A 16,677-nucleotide genomic window follows, 5' to 3' on the forward strand; every position below is an offset into this window, starting at 1 on the left:
CCTCTCTCCAGTTCCTTGAAACCACCATTCTACTTTCTATTTCTATGAATTTGACTACTTCAGATATTTCATATAAGGGAAAGCATACAGTATTTGTCTTTTTGGGACTGGCTTATTTAACTTAACATAATGTCCTCAAGATTCATCCATGTTGTAGCATGTGACAGGATGTTTTTCATTTTTAAGGCTGAATAATATTCTATTACAGGTACAAACCATATTTTATTTATCCATTTATCTGTTGATGGATATTTGAGTTGTTTTCACCTCCTAGTTATTGTGAATAGTATAGCTATGAGCATGAGTGTACAAATATATCTTTGAGCCTCTGCTTTCAATACTTTTGGGTATATACACTTGCATCCGTTTTTAACCCACACAAAGAATATCTGCTCCTGAAGACTGACATTTTGCCATCAATCTATAAGAAAATAAATTCTTTGGAAATATGATAAGACAAATGAATTGTATTAACTTGCCTTTAGAATATGAACTAAGGTGAATTTTTCAAAGCTTCCTTATTTTCTTCATATAAAATTATGACAATGGAAAATCCATTTTCATACCTTGATGCCAATTATACATATATAGAAAATATTCATATATATATATATATACACAGAGAGAGATATGCATACACACAGACACATCCTGAAAATAGTCTACTTCAGAATAAACTGCACTACCATATTCCAAATTGCAAAGATTGACTTCATATTTTCTAATTATCTTTTTTAAAGGTCCTTTTTTACTTTTTTTCCTGTTAAAAGTCATCACAGAAAGAATAGGAAGAGATTAAGGCTGCTAAACTCAGCCAGGCAAGGAGGAAGGAGAATCACATGTGCTGAGCTTTCTCATATTATTAAATAAAAGTTTATGTAGTGCAATTAAGAGTTTGGAACCATTATTTTGTAAGCAGAATTAAATATCAGAGGTATATTCATAAAAGAGTGGCACATGTCATATGTTTAAATTCTTTCAGGATCTCAATTGTAGAACCTGGGGCTTCTCCATCAAGTCCTACTCCCTTATTTCACAGTTGGAGAAATGTGTCCAATGAGACTAAATGACCTAATGTTACATAGCTTGTCATCCCCGAAGCTGAAACAGGAACTCCTATCATTTCATTACTTCAATATTTTTTATATCTACCTATCTAATCTCCTCTTACGTAAATGTAGCAAAATACAGTAGACATTCAGACTGTACTAACAGGGAAATTAATCTTTTTGCTTTTCTTTCTTTTCTTTGTAATAACATATGCAATGCAAGGACTTCCCCCTCTCATGGGAGGATTTGAACTTCCCTCCCCTCAAAGACCCAAAACCTGATTAGGAGTTGCTGTTAATTCTTACCCTGGGTTTGAAAAGCCATCAAGATTTGTTATAGAAAAAAAAAAAGAAATAGGTTCTACAGTACGTAGACAAATATGAAGATTGAAGGAGGGACTACTGAGACTAATAAACACTGAGTGGAAGTTGAATGAGAAGCGTTTACAGAGGGTGACTTAGGAATTTGAGAACTGGCCATGAGAGGTGCTCAAATGAAAGAAGACCCATTTCCCAGAAAGAGGAGACAAATGGCAATGCAAAGAACCTTGTTCTGGTGTCCAAGCATATACACTGACCCTGTAGCCTGCACCCAAGGGAGGAAAGTTCACTGTCCTCCTCTAGGACCTACACACTGCTTTGGTGTGGATCACATTGATTGTTAATAATCCAGCAGAATAATCACTATCCATGTTCCAAGGCTGCGTTTGGTTTGTGTTTGAGGAACTCATGTATTCCCCTACCCCCACTGCCAATGCCATCGCAGCCCATCTCATAATGCCCCAGGTGACCCATCTACTCTAAAAAGAGAATGAGACCATGCACATCTAGTAGTGGGGTGAAGTAGAGGAACCACCCACATCTGTATCTAGAAAGACTGGACTGAAAAAGATTAAGGTCGCCAGAACTGAGGCAATGGTTATATTAAAGTTTATAAGCTCATTTTTAAAAAGTATAGTTTTTCTGTTTTATAAGAATTCAAGACCTGTAAGCTTTTTTTTTTTTTCTAGCTTTTCTTTCATGAATAAACAGGGGGAATATATAAAAGAACTCGTTTTGTTAAATCTATAAAAAATGTTAAATTACCTAAAGTTGAAGTATTTTGTGCAATGTGTATGTATTATTTATGTATATGTGTTTCTCTCTCTCTCTCAATGATGCAACAGATGAAAACTAACCAATAGAGAGGATATAGTTTGATACTTAAGAATGAGCCAAACAACAAATGCATAACTGTGTACTATCTGCATGACTAATGCAACTTCATTTAACTGTTACCATTTGAAAACACCAAGTACACTAATCTTGTTTATTGTTTTTGCTTCTTTTTTGAGACAGTCTTGCTCTGTCACCCAGGCTGGAGTGTAGTGGTAAGATCTTGGCTCACTGCAACCTCTGCCTCAGGGTGCAATCAATTCTCGTGTCTCAGCACCCGAGCAGCTGGGATTACATGCATGCACCACCATACCCAGCTAATATTTTGTATTTTTAGTATAGACGGTGTTTTGCCATGTTGGTCAGGCTGGTCTCAAACTCTTGGCCTGAAGTGAACCACCCGCCTCTGCCTCCCAAAGTACTGGGATTACAAACATGAGCCACTGTGCCCAGGCAAAATATACAAATCTTAAAGGCTGAACCGTCAATTGCTTTTCTGTTTTTTAAGCCAAGTGTAGCCTAAAGCATTTCTCAACATGCTGAAGAACAGTAAACTAAACTTTGCCATTTACATGTTAGATCCTAATAGATATTGAAACCCTGCAAAACAGGAGATTTTTTTACTTTTGTTCTGTTTACTTGCTTTTTTTAGTTTATAGAGTGGCAGAAAGCAAACAAGTAACAACAAAAAAAAAATAATTAGGAGCTATACAAAAGTAAAGGAATGTATGAATAGAAATCTTCCAGCAATAATATTCCCCCACATTTCATAGGGCAAAAGATCCACCACAAAAGAAGCAAATAGCCATTCTGAAACTTAATTACATTTCAAAGTAGTACAGTAACATGAAAGGAACAAAACATTTTTGTTCAACAGTTTGCCTACCAGATGGCATCTCTAAATATAGTAATCTAAAACCTTTGCTTATCCTATAAATAAATAAATAAAGATGAAAGGAATAGCAACAAAGCTAAGAATTTAAATCACTGAAAATAAAATAGCACTTTGGTTAGGTTTGGAAGAATCTGGTTCATTCTAATAATGAATCTGAGAAGGCTGGAGTTGTCAGTGAAATTCAGAATACAGAAGGTTGCTTCTGGTATATACCATCTGCTTATTGACCTGTTTAAACTGGTAGAATAGTTGGAAGAACAAATCAGGAACTAATAGCAGGAAACTTGGGAAAAACTAAAGAAACACAGGAACACCTAATAAATAGAGACTGTAAAGGGCCACAATACAAATTCCAGATTTTTGCTTTTGAACTAAGAGTTGGGACATGCCCTTGCTTTATTTCTGTGCACTTATGTGTAAATATGGGTAATAGTTAAAAATCTGTGCTCTGGAGTTAGGCCCAGCATATGAATCCAGGTTCTACAATTGACTGGCACTATGACTTTGAGCCAGGTTCCTTAACTCTTTGAGCCTCATTGAAAAAAGCAGATAGTAACAGTATTGAGTTTTATTGGAATTCATATATGACAGTTTTTGGCACCTAGTGAATCCCATGAATATTAGTTGCTTATTATTATTAATAATCATGACTCTTAAATAACTATGTTCTGATTTTTTGCTGTCTCAAAAGCATGGGGTGGTGTACAGCAAGATTTTCTGTTAGTAAATGGAATTCTAAGAGTAGAACTCAAAGCCTTCCCTGGCATATCTCCAAGTGGTCTCTCCTAGTAGCACTGCCCTCTTCTCACCTTGCTATGGAAGGTTATCTAGAATTTATATGTGGAAGGCAGGTCAAAAGACAGAGGCGTTTTTTCAGAATTGGCTATCAGAGCTCAGCCTACCCTAGTCTGTCCTCCTCAGGGACTTCACTTGTACTACTCTTAGCTGCAGATCTATGGGCTTTGGAGAAATGACTCAGAATTTCTTTTTGATCTGGTTAACTAATGGCATGTAGGACCATTCTGGTTGACGGTATTGGTATTAATACAACACCGAGATAGCTGCGAGTTGATTTTGGCAACTAACCTTTGATAGTAAATAATTTAGTTACCTGGAAGTAGGGTGATTACCTGGAACAAATAAAAGATAAGTTGTAATTGCTTAAACGTGATGCAGACTGCAATGAATGGAAGACCAGTGTTTAATGGCACTTAAGCTTCTACTGTTTTACTTTGTTAAATTTTACATGAGGAAAGAGCGACCTGCTGGTGCCACAGCCTTCAGTATTAAAAGATACCTGTTTCAGCCTTTATAGAGGAAAAAAATCCGTATTTTAGTATTTTTTAATTGTGGTAAAATATACATAAAATTTATTAAGTGTACAGTTCACTGGCATTTATTAACAATGTTGTACAACCATTATCACTGCCCATTTCTAAAAATGTTTCACTATTCTAAGCAGAACCTCTGTACTCATTAAACAACAACCTCCCAACCCCCCTTCCCTTAGACCCTGGTAACCTCTATTCTACTTTCTGTCTCTATGCATTTGCCAATTCTAGATATCTCATGTAAGTGGAATCATACAATTATTTGTCCTTTTGTGTCTGGCTTATTTCACTTGGCATAATGTTTTCAAGGTTCAACCAAGTTGTGGCATGTATCCAAATCTCATTCTTTTTAACGGCAGAGTAATACTCTATTCCAATATGCACATAGCACGTTTTGTTTATCTCTCCATCTGCAGATGAACATTTGTTTCCACCTTTTAGTACTTGTGAATAGTGCTGCTATAGAACATTGAAGTATGAGTATTTGCTTGAGTCCCTGCTTTCATTTCTTTTGGGTGTATACATAGGAGTGGAACTGCTGGATCATACGCTAAGTCAATGTTTAACTTTTTGAGGAACCACCAAATTATTTCTATTGCTGCAACATCATTTTATATTCCCATCAAAAATGAACAAGGTTTCTAATTTCTACACATCTTCACAAATACTTATTTTGTTTTTTTTATAAGAGCCATTCTAATGGGTATATAAAGTAGAATCTCAATAAATTAGATTTGCTTTGTAAACTATTAAAAATAAGAGACACAAAGAGAAGTTATTATATGTCTGACTTACCCTGTATATCAAGAGCTGCAAACATCCTGCGCGAGTCCCAAAGTGAAAAGTAAAATATGGTTCTATTAAATTTTAAACATAATGAGACTAATATTTCTACAGGTAATCTTGACTTTGGGGATTGTATTTAAAATTTCTACAGCAAATGCACGGGATATAAACATATCCATTAGTCATTACAGAAGTCCATACGAGGCTGACACACGTAGAATACCATTCTTGGAAAAACTAAATTCAGTAAGGTTACAACTGCCTCAAACTTAACTCCAAACTACTGAAATTTCCTCAGAGAGCGGGCCAGCCACGCTGCGCATGCGCGCTCCCGGGCAGGCTCCCTCCCGTGCGTGTTTGCGTGCGCGGCCCCGCTCGGCAACGCAGGGGCGGAGCCGCATGACTGGCAGTGGTATCAGCGATGGCGGCTGCGTCGGGGTCAATTCTACAACGCTGTATCGTGTCGCCGGCTGGGAGGCATAGCGCCTCTCTGATCTTCCTACATGGCTCAGGTGGATTTCAGTTTTACGTCCTGGTTTTCTACAGCTCGGGAAACATCCTCCCCTCGGTTACCCCAGTTTTGCCCAAGTGGAGGTGTCGCTGGGCCCACATAGGGCCCGGTGGGTAGCTAACCCGTCTCCAGCCCCGGCTGTGGATTCACGGGCAGCGCCACCTGCCCCCAGCCTCCCCTCTTAGTCTTCCTCTTTCTATCGGGCGGTCACTGGCCCACCACCCTCGCTTAGGGGCCTTGTGTCCCGCTGCTCAGCCAGCCCTCCATCCACACATTCTCTCCAGTGCAGCCTATACCACATCCCCATTCCTCGCCCCAAGTTTAAACAGAGCAAGTTAGTAAGGTAAGTCTTCTGCTAGAGGGAAATTATTTAGTTTTTGTCATGATCAGCTACTAGTGATTTTTCAGTCGTAATTGCCCATTGCTTTCTCCAGGCTCCCCTACTAATGTAGACAATTGAGATTCACAGTTAACTTAGATACTGTTTACAGAGTATCTCCTTTCTGTGAGCCACTGTGCCATGGCTGGAGTCCTTTCTCTCCCTTTCCTTTTTCCTGCTCCTCTTTCCTTCCTTCCCCTTTATCGCCTGTGTCATTAAACTTCCAATATAGACTACAGGGGCAGGAGCCCCAAAGGCAGGTATATCTTCCACTGCCTGCCCTTAGTAACGTGTACTTAATGCTGTATCGTTTCTTACACTCATCTGTAATCACTTTTGTCTGTCTTCCCCACTGAATTATGAGCTCCCCACTGGATTGTGAGAGTAAGGGTCCTTGTGTCAATCTTTGCACCCCCAGTGCTTGGCCCAGGGTAAGCTCTCAGGAAATGTTTTTTTTTTTTAAGAAATGCGATGCAGCCCGTGTCCTTAGGGGGCCTACCTAAAGTTAAAAACAAAAACAATTCAATTAGCTTGAGTCAGCAGTGCATGGAAGATCACAAGACGGTGCCTGGTTTCCTGCCAAGTGAATTGTAAGAGAAGAAAATGTGGTTAGGCATTATTAAGGCATTTGGAAGATGAAAAGCTTGTCAGACTTTTCGAAGAAAGTGGTCTTTGAGCCGAGACGGGTAGGCTAAAAGGAATGGTGATTGGAAGGGAATTGGAAAGGTACTGGGCAGAGACCTGGAAAAGGCAGTTGTGGGAGGTGTTCTCTTTATTTTGAAAATGAGGCCAGACAAGTTCAGCAGCTTGGCCAACGTCTCTTAGCTGTTACTGAGTGGTGGCGGATTTGGGATTAGAACCCAAAGCTCTCCGACCTCAAACTCAGGGCTCTGGTTGGGTAAGGTGAAAAAGCTTGAACCAGGATGTATCGTTTTGGAGACAGGGAAGAAGAGGGCTTATGGTGTTTAAAGGGAAAGACTTGACATATATTTAGAAAGTGAGGTGTGCAAGATGACAGCGGTACTTAACTAGGAGGTTAGTAGTGCTGTTTAGGGCTCCAAGAGTGTTCATTTACAAGTACCCAGAAATTCCCCAACACTATACCCTTTCGCATAAATAATCAATTCTCATTATCTTTAGGAAGAACTCCTAGACTGTGTTCTTTTTTTCCTTCCTGGAGCACTTTGCTTAAAATAACTATCCTTATTCTTTTAAATTTCAGATTACATTTTTATAACCTGTAAGGGTATGTCTCTAAAATTCAGTCATATATTTTCCTTTGTACTTTGAACAAAGAATTTATGCAAAGAATTCTGCAAAGTATGCAAGTATAATGTGATTCCTATATATTTAAATCTCCATTGAAGTAAATAAAACCCTTATTGGGAGTAGTTCTTTATCATCTTTGTCTTTGGGAGTAGGTGTTTATCATCCAGTAGGTCCTCAGCAGCTAATGATTTTACATTAAACTTTAATATATGTGGTTATGTTATAGGAGATGTTTCGTTTCTGTTTAATTAGAATATGGGCAAACCAATTCTAACAGTTTTATCACACTCAGTTTTACCATACTGTTAACCAGTTCTAACAGTTTTACTCTGGAATAAGGTGCCAGCTTTTTAAAAAGTGGATATTGTGAATGGATAGATAGATGCTATTTTGCAGCTTCATTCTTACTCTTCAAGGTCGAAAAAATGTTACTAATGACAGTTTTTTTTTTTTTTTTAAACCTTAAAAGCTTGAGATTCTCCTCTAGGAGATAGCAGCCATAGAAGAACATATAAGAGTGTAAATTGTATATAGCCAATTTAATTGAGCCTTTTCTATTAATAAAATACTAAAGACAGACCTTCTTTTAAGATGCTAAAAAGAAATGATAGGTTAATTAGTTTTGTTCAGTCTCTCAGATCAGATTAATTCACTCTGTTTTTCTCCCATAGGACACTGGTTCTTCTTTCAGTGGTAGTCATATCTGTAATTCTGTAATGTCTGTATTCCACATTAAGCTATTAGGCTCACAAAGCCCAATCCATGTGTCTTGTTTATGGCTTTCTTCCTGTATACTAAGGCTCAGCAAGTTGACTGAGTAGCCTCTTGGTAAAGTCACCAGTAAGCTCAAGCTCTGTGTCACTCAATGTAATGGACATTTTTCAGTCTTCCTCTTACTTGAACTGTCATCCACATTGAACTTCCTTCTCAAAAAACTCTGCGGGTTCTTTTTCTGTCTTGATTTTCTCCTTCTGCTTTCTTTTGCAGACTCATCCTCCTCTGCCTGGCCATTAATGATAGGGTTTCTCTAAATATGGTCCAAGGTCTTTTCACTCTATATTTTTCTCCCTGGGCCATTCACAGAAATCTAGAGATACCCATTTGTGTCACTCATATATAGGGAAAAATAGAATCTTTGAATTTCAACTGCCTGATAGACATTAATTAATGAATCCATTCATTCAAGAAATATATCACAGCCTCTATGTGTAAGGCACTGTTCTGTGCTCTGATCATAAAGCAGTGAACAATACAAATCCATGCTCTCATGGATCTTATGTTCTAATGAAAGAAATAAATACTGTAGTAGAAGGTAGTAAGTTTTATGGAGACAAAGAAAGCAGGATAAGGGAATGCTTCCATGGATGAGGAGTTGGAACAGTGTTACAATTTTAAATAGGATATGCCTCACTGCAAAGATGACAGAAGATAACACTTTACAGCTAGACTTAGGTGAGAGAATAATGTACATATTGGATTAGACTGTTTAGACAAAGGAAAAGCCAAGTCAGAGGCCCCAGGGTAGGTTCCTTGACATGTTCAAGGAACAGCAATAAGGCTAGTGTGCCTAGAGTGAGAAGAGTAGGAAGGGATATCCAAGAGGGTACTGGCATCAGGTAGTGTAGGGCAGGGGTTGGCACACTTTCTGTAAAAAGTCAGGTAGTAAGGATTTTTCGTTTTGTGGGTCATGTAAGGTCTCTTCCACATGTTTTTCCCTTCTCTTTCTTTTTAAGAAATGACACTTTAATAATATAAAACCCATTCTTAGCTTATCCTCCTTAAGGACCCTAGGCTGGATTTTGTCCTCCCCTCTAGCTGGCCATAGCTGCTCCATCAACCCATGGTATAAGAACTTGTTGTATTCAGACTCAACCTGTGTATACCTGTTGCTTCTTGTGTTTCCTGTCTAGGCAGGTATCTAGTATTATTGCTCACCCAGTTACTCCAGCCAAAAGCCTGTTAGTCATCCATGAAACCTTTCACTATTGACCCTTCATAACTAATCTGTTGTCAATCTCTATTAATTTTATCACCTAAATTTCTCTAGTATCTGTTTCTATCTACATCATCACCCTAGTCTAAGCATGAACAGTAGTTTCCTAACTACCTCTGTACATCTACTTTTGCTCTCTTTCAGTTCTGTCTTCACACGGCTTCCAGATTGATCCTTTAGAATCATGCCAACATTTCTGTCAGAAATATTCATGGCTTCTCCATGAACAGATTTGTCAGGTTCCTACAGTTTCTCTGGTCTCATTTTGTAGTCACTGCTCTTCCTTTCATTCTCTGCTTTTCAGTTCTTTTTTTTTTTTTTTTTTTGAGACAGAGTCTCCCTTTGTTGCCCAGGCTGGAGTGCAGTGGCACAATCTCGGCTCACTGCAACCTCTGCCTCCCGGTTCAAGCGATTCTCCTGCCTCAGCCTCCCGAGTAGCTGGGATTACAAGCATGTGCCACCATGCCCGGCTAATTTTTGTATTTTTAGTACAGACTACTTTTCAGTTCTTACCTGTCATACTGCTCCCTCTTGTCCAGAATCTTGGCACCTCCCCTTTCCTTGGCCTGAGATACTTTTTACTTCTGCATTGCACTTGTCACCATCCTGCAGACTTTAGTTCAAACCATTCAGCAACTATCTTTGGATACCCACTTTTTGTCAGTCCTGTTCTTGGCAGTAGGTGAACAAATAACTCAGATAAAATACATTATAAACTTAATCTTGCAGAGTTTATAGGCCTAGTGCATTTATCTTTGAACTCCTTAACCCAATCAGTTCTAAATCCTTGCAGCACCAAGTGTCTCATCTTTGCAGCAGTTACATTTCTCTTTCACATTTATTTATGTGATATTTTGACTAATTTCTGTTTCTCACAATATGCTACGTACTGAACGAGAGTGGGGACTCTATTCCTCCCTCATCCCGCCATCGTTGCCTCTCTAGCAGTGAACACAGTGTGTGACACATTAACAGGGATTCAATAGACAAGTTTTTGAACTGACACCCTAATGAGTTAATTGATTAAAAAATTAAAGTTGTGACCTCTCAATTTCCTCCTCAGGACTACATAAGATGGATTTATATTCCTTCCATTTTTTGTGTAAATACATATATATTAATTTTTGTAGAAGTTTTTATTTTCAGCTTTGGAGTAGATAATCATTCTTTTAGGTCATGTAAATATGTTTTCAAATTTAAGTTGTAATTTCTTCAAGTTTAAAATTACACTGAGTACATCTTTTGGGCTTTTTTTTAACCAAGAAAATTATATTAGATTGTTCTAACTACAAAAGTTTAACAGTCACTTTGGGAATTTATTAGTATTAAGAATAAGATAAGAAATGACTATTAAAAATCACATATAAATAAGGAAATCATTGTTTTTAGAAAAGTCAAGTTATTTATTTATTCCTTTAATACCCGCTAAACAAATTAGGAAACTTAAAACTTAAGCTTAAACAAAATCTTCAAAGTAATCAATGGTAAAGCCAGGAATAAAATAATCAAAATTATTGCTAGTTATTGAGGCTTGGTCAGTTGATTTATATTAATGAGTCAATTTCTATATGGTTATTATTACATATGGAGTTTTTTTTAAATCCCTTATTCCATCCTCTGTGTGGCATAAAAGTTTTAGATTGCTTTTAAGTGCATTGTATTACTAAAATAGTTATTTTAATCTAGATTTTGTGATTCATCAGGTGATTCTGGACGAGGTTTAAGAATGTGGATCAAGCAGGTTTTAAATCAAGATTTAACATTCCAACACATAAAAATTATTTATCCAACAGCTCCTCCCAGGTATGCAGTAATTTATCTCACTTCTCAATATAACTCTGTGGCATAAAATATATGTAAAGAGATGTGCCAACTAGGTTTTCTTTAAGCTTAATTTTGTATTTAAGATACTTTAAATTAGAGTACTTTTTCCTCAGAATGTATTCTTTATTGCAGTTACACTGTTGGGCCAAGTTTTGCCAGTTGAATAATTTATTCCCTCTCTGTAAAGCATTCCCTAAAGCTCTGAATTTAAACTGTGTCCCAAGCATGGCTTATGTAACTGCTTCCTCTTGCCCTGCAGATTGCTCAACTTTCATACTTTCTTCTTCCCTACATTCACCCCAAAAGGAAACTTAATAACTCCAACAAGTATAATCTTTCTATTAATTTAGTTAAGCCAGAGTTCATAATCTCTGGAAAAGGGTTTTATGACATTCTTTCCACATTTAAAAGGATTATTAAGAAATAATGTTATGCTTTTTGAATCAGTAAACCAGAATAGAAAGATGGAATTGACTACTTAATAAATATTTAGGTTATGTAAGCTATAGGTGTGTACAACAAAGTTCACAGTAATAAAACTAGTATAGTTTTGAGGTTAAACTGCTTTTTGTAAATATTAACATCTGCATAGTCTTTTATTCTGAACACATGCTGTAAATCAAGGATCGGCAATATTTTTTGTGTTAAGTGAAATGATGTGTGGAACTACGCCCCAATCTGATTTTTCATAATCTGTTCTTGTTTTTTTCTTTTTTGAGACAGAGTCTCGCACTGTTGCAACCTTTGCCTCCCGAGTTCCAACGATTCTTCTGCTTCAGTTTCCCGAGTAGCTGAGATTATAGGTGTATGACACCACATCCAGCCAATTTTTGTATTTTTAGTAAAGACGGGGTTTCACCATATTGGCCAGGGTGGTCTGGAACTCTTGACCTCAGGTGATCTACCCACATTGGCCTCCCAAAAAGTGCTGGAATCACAGACATTGAGACACTGTGCCCAGCCTATTCTTGATTTTTTTCTTAGTAGGCATACTATGCAAATGCTTTGCTTTATCTTTCCATTAACTTAGTATTAAGGAGAAATAGAGCCAGAACTTCAAGGACGTTTTTATATGTACTAATAAGAATTTACTTACTTTAATTGATAGCATTGAAAAAAGGACAAAAGGATAATGTAAGAGTGAAGATTCAAAGAAGTTACTATTTAAATGTAATTTTAGTAGAGTTTAAAAGTTTGGTAATGTAGTTAAAAGACCCAATCAGCAATGGGGTTTTTTTGTGTGTGTGCTGTAAATTGCATGTCTCTGAAAATGTCAAAAGAGCTTCTTGTTACTGGTTTTTAGGATAGTTGAAGTTGGAAGGGAGAAACAGTGGTATTTCTGCGGGGATGAGAGATAAGTTCATTTCTGCCTCAAATAAATACAATTGGATAAATAGTCATAACACCATTGAAAACCTTATTCTAGGAATTAGTATTTTTTATCTTAAGAATTTCATGTCATGGCTGATTGTGATAGTAATTCTAGACAGTATTTTTCAAACTTTAGGCCAGATATATTTCAGAAAATTCAAAAAAATCTCCATGTGCATTAAGTATTATTTGTGGGTACTGTTGTGATTTAGTAAAATATGAAATTATTAGACCAGCTTCATAATAACTTTTTGTTATACATTTTTATAATAGCTATTTGGACAGATCATCAAACATTTTAAGCCATACTCACCAATAGAAACATAATCTGAGCTACATATAAATTTAAATTTTCTTGGCACCACATTATAAGAAGGAAGAAATGGGTAAAATTAATTTTAATAATATATTTTATTTAACCCAGTATATTGAAAATATCCAATAAGTAATAAGTATAAAATTATTACAGTGATAATTTATATTTTTAACACTAAAGCATTGAAAATTGGCATGTGTTTTACATGTACAATGCATCTTATTTTGGATGCGAATTAGTTACATTTAAATTAAATAATAGTAAAAATTAAATTCCTCAAGTTGCACTAACTACATTTATGTGCTTCATAACCTTATGTGGTTAGGGGCTGCCATTTTGTACAGCTTAATTTTAGACCTTAAAGAGGAGTTACCATATGCAATATGTTGGGAGCCACAGTTATAGATCAAGTCATCATTTTTACTTATGCATACAATACTCATTGGTTTGCTCATTCACTTATTAGTAGCAAAACATAGATTTCCAATATTACTTTAAATATTAAATTATTTAATTGCAATAGAAAATTAAACTGGCATAAACAAATTTGAGAACAAACATAGTTGACTCTTGGTAAGCATAAAAAACATAAGGCTCCATTTGTAGGAGCAAAAGTGTGAGGCGGTGCAAGAATGAAACCTCTTGATCTAGACCATTTATTCTTCCATGAGCATTAGACATAGGAATACACGGCTTTGGTTAATATTATGAGGCAGTTCAGTGGAGGTCAGTTAAGAGAGATAATATCATACTTAGTATATTATAATTAGTTGATTTGTTTTCTACCTTGTGCTCTAGACTAATTTTCTAGAGCATTTTATATGATACTTACTTCTGTATCTTTACAGACACTTAGGGATACAGTATCTCTAAGCACTTAGCATAGAACCTGACAAATAGAAGACTTTAGTGAATATTGAATAAATATCTTGCAGTATTTGTTTGTTGTTATAATTTAAAATAGTATAGTAGGAATGAGTAATTGTGGGTATTTATATATAATACTAATATTTTAATTATATAATAGTTTATGCCTATGTGAGGTTTTAAAAAGTGTATTTTGTTGTGGTAAATAACTTAAAAATTGTTGTTCATAAGGGCTTGCAGTTACTTGCCCTAGGACTTGACCCGTAATAGTTTAATTGAGTGAGCACAAGATTATGGACCACTTTTAACTAATGAGTCTCAAATTGAGGAGGACTGCAGTATTATTAAGCCTATAGCTCTTAACTGGTTTCTAAATTTCAGAATGCTGTTAGATAGTATTTTATTAGAATGCTCTGGTATTCATGGTGTACTTTGCTGTTCTAAGACTTCTGACTGATGTTCCTAACATGTTACTCTGTTTAGGCAAGCGGTTTGGGCATAGATTTATTGACCTTGCTTTTGTAGCATAATATGGCTTCATTTGGGGTTATAAGGATAGCTGCTGCCTTCCATCTATTATGGCAGTGTTTCTTGTGCTGCTAATAGAGAGACTGGTGTCATCTACCTTGCTTGCTACCTTTCCAGTGGCATCTAAAGGAGGCATATGGTAGATGCATGCCTTCCTTAACTCTCACTCTTTTTAATGTGATTGATATAGGATAAAAATGAATTTTAACCACTTTTTTAAAAGTTTATCAAGGTTTCATGCTTTAACATTTTGCTACATACTTTCTGATATTGTCCACATTTCTGGTATTTATTATCTCTCCTGTTTTTTTCTTTTACCACATGTAAACCTGTAAGTTTTTCTATATTATGGATATTACATTGACTATGTTACTCTATAAGGTATACTGAAGATATCACTTGGCTTTTAAAATCATTCCATTGATGGCATAATGATATTCAGGGTTCACCTGCCTATTAGTTGGCCAGTTTTGTCCTGGAATTTATCTAGTCTCCCATTACATTGAAATGATGCTTACTATTATTTGCCTTTACCCAAGCCAGTATTTATAGAAATGAATGAAAATGAAATGTATAAAAGCAGGGTAAGGTTTATTAGCTTTGGTACACAATGCCAACATATTTCCAGAGAGGCTATAACAATTGACAGCCTCACCAGCAGTATTTGAGAGTCCCATTTTTCTCACATCCTCCTGAACACTTTCCATTGTCAGTCTTTTTAATTTTAGCTAAACCAGTAGATATGTAGTGGTATCTTATTGTGCTTTTAATTCATATTTCTTTAATATTAATGATGTTGTACACTGTTTCATATGCTTATTGAACATTTAGATATCTTCAAAAGAAATACCCACTCAGATCATTTGCTTATTCTTTTATTTAGTCATCTTTTTCTGTTGATTTGTTGGAACTTTGTAGTTTTTTGGATAGTTTGTCATTGTTGTTGAATATATGAATACAAATATCTTCTCTTTGTGGTTTGCATTTTCACATTCTTAATGACATCTTGTGGACATAAGTTCTAAAATGTTTCTTTAAAATTTACAGTGAAATACAAAAATTGTATGTACATAGTTAATTTTCATAAATTATTGTACAGAGAATTTTGATAAAGCTATCTAGCTATTGTCTCAATTAAGTTGGAGAATATTCTCATTACCCCAGAAAGTGTCCTCCTGCTTCTTTCAAGTTAGCTCCCATCTCACATAGGCTATTATTGTTTGGATATCTATTACTGTGACATAGTTTGGCTTGTTCTTGAATTTCAGTTAAATGGAATCCTTTAAGGAAATAATCTAATGGAATCTTTTGTCTGGCTTCTTTTATTCAGCTTGGTATTTTTGGGATTCATCTATATGTGTATATCAATAGTTCAATTTTAAAATTCAAAGTAGGTATTATATAAATGCTACCACAATTTGTTTATCTGTCTACTGTTGTTGGACATTTGGATTATTTCTAGTTTTGAGATCTACTGTATAATGCTGCTATATATATTCTTGTTACAAGTCTTTTTGTGAACATAATTTGAATTAATTCTTATCTAGACTCTATTCCATTGGTCTGTTTATCTAATCTTCTAGTAGTATAAAATTATTTTAATTAACACAGTTTATAGAAAATTTTGAAATCCAGTGGTGAAAGTTTGCTCATTCTATGTTACTTGCATTTACGTGTAAATTTTAGAGGCTACTCTTCAATTTAATGAAATACCTGTTTGGATTTTGATTAAAATTGCCTAGAATCTACAGTTTGATTTAGAGGAAATAGATGCCTTCTAATACATACACATGGTATGTCTCACCATTTATTGAGGTCTTCATTAATTTCTCTCAGAAGTGATTCAGAGTTTTTAGTGTAGAATTCTTTGGCTAAATTTATTTACAAGTATTTTGTTTCTTCATGTTATTGTAAATTGAATTTTAAAAAATTTAATTTTCAGATTGTTGCTAGTACAGAGAAATAAATTTTTTTATCTTCTTGTATCCTGCTGTCTTTCTAAATTCACTTATTTCTAGTACTTATTTAATATATTCCTTATGAATTTTGTGTGTGTGTTTTATTTCCTTGTCTTGCTTTTTGAACTTGTTTGAATTTTCAGTACAATGTTAAATAGAAGTGAGTACTTCCCTTCCTGTGCAATCTTAGAGGGGAAGTGTTCAGTATTTCACTGTAAAGTATGATATTCGTTATAGGGATTTTTGGATACATGCCTTTTTTTATATTGAGGACATTTCTTTCTTAGATTAGCTGAGAGTTTCTTTGTGAATTTATCAAATGCTTTTTTGTGTCCTTTGAAATAATAATGACTTTTATCTTTCATTTTGTTAACACAGTGAATTACATTAATGGATTTCCAAGTCATAAACCAGCCTTACATTCCTAGGATAAACCCTTTTGTGA

General features: G+C 35.5%; 1 protein-coding gene and 1 long non-coding RNA gene across 8 annotated transcripts in view; one reads left to right on the forward strand and one right to left on the reverse strand.

Annotated features, from left to right (window-relative positions):
- LOC135277471 (uncharacterized) overlaps window positions 1-5,484 on the reverse strand; it is a 433,990-nt gene extending 428,506 nt beyond the window's left edge. The window contains exon 1 of the long non-coding RNA XR_010345074.1: window positions 5,226-5,484. This is a non-coding gene — a long non-coding RNA (uncharacterized LOC135277471). The remainder of the gene's footprint in view (window positions 1-5,225) is intronic.
- A 131-nt stretch (window positions 5,485-5,615) lies between these two features.
- LYPLAL1 (lysophospholipase like 1) overlaps window positions 5,616-16,677 on the forward strand; it is a 131,261-nt gene continuing 120,199 nt past the window's right edge. For 5 of the 7 annotated variants that reach the window (XM_064383511.1, XM_012459689.3, XM_012459688.2 and 2 more), the window contains exons 1-2: window positions 5,616-5,728; window positions 11,072-11,171. In XM_064383511.1, the coding sequence (XP_064239581.1) occupies window positions 5,638-5,728; window positions 11,072-11,171 (191 nt within the window). In that variant the 5' untranslated portion in view covers window positions 5,616-5,637. Of the gene's footprint in view, window positions 5,729-6,683; window positions 6,833-11,071; window positions 11,172-16,677 lie in introns of those variants that run through there. The other 2 variants (XM_012459691.3, XM_012459690.3) reach the window with 2 other exon arrangements.

This window comes from Aotus nancymaae, unplaced genomic scaffold, assembly GCF_030222135.1.
Source record: "Aotus nancymaae isolate 86718 unplaced genomic scaffold, 86718_ANA_hifiasm-v0.15.2.pri h1tg000032l_0, whole genome shotgun sequence".
NCBI classification, from domain to species: Eukaryota; Metazoa; Chordata; class Mammalia; order Primates; family Aotidae; genus Aotus; species Aotus nancymaae.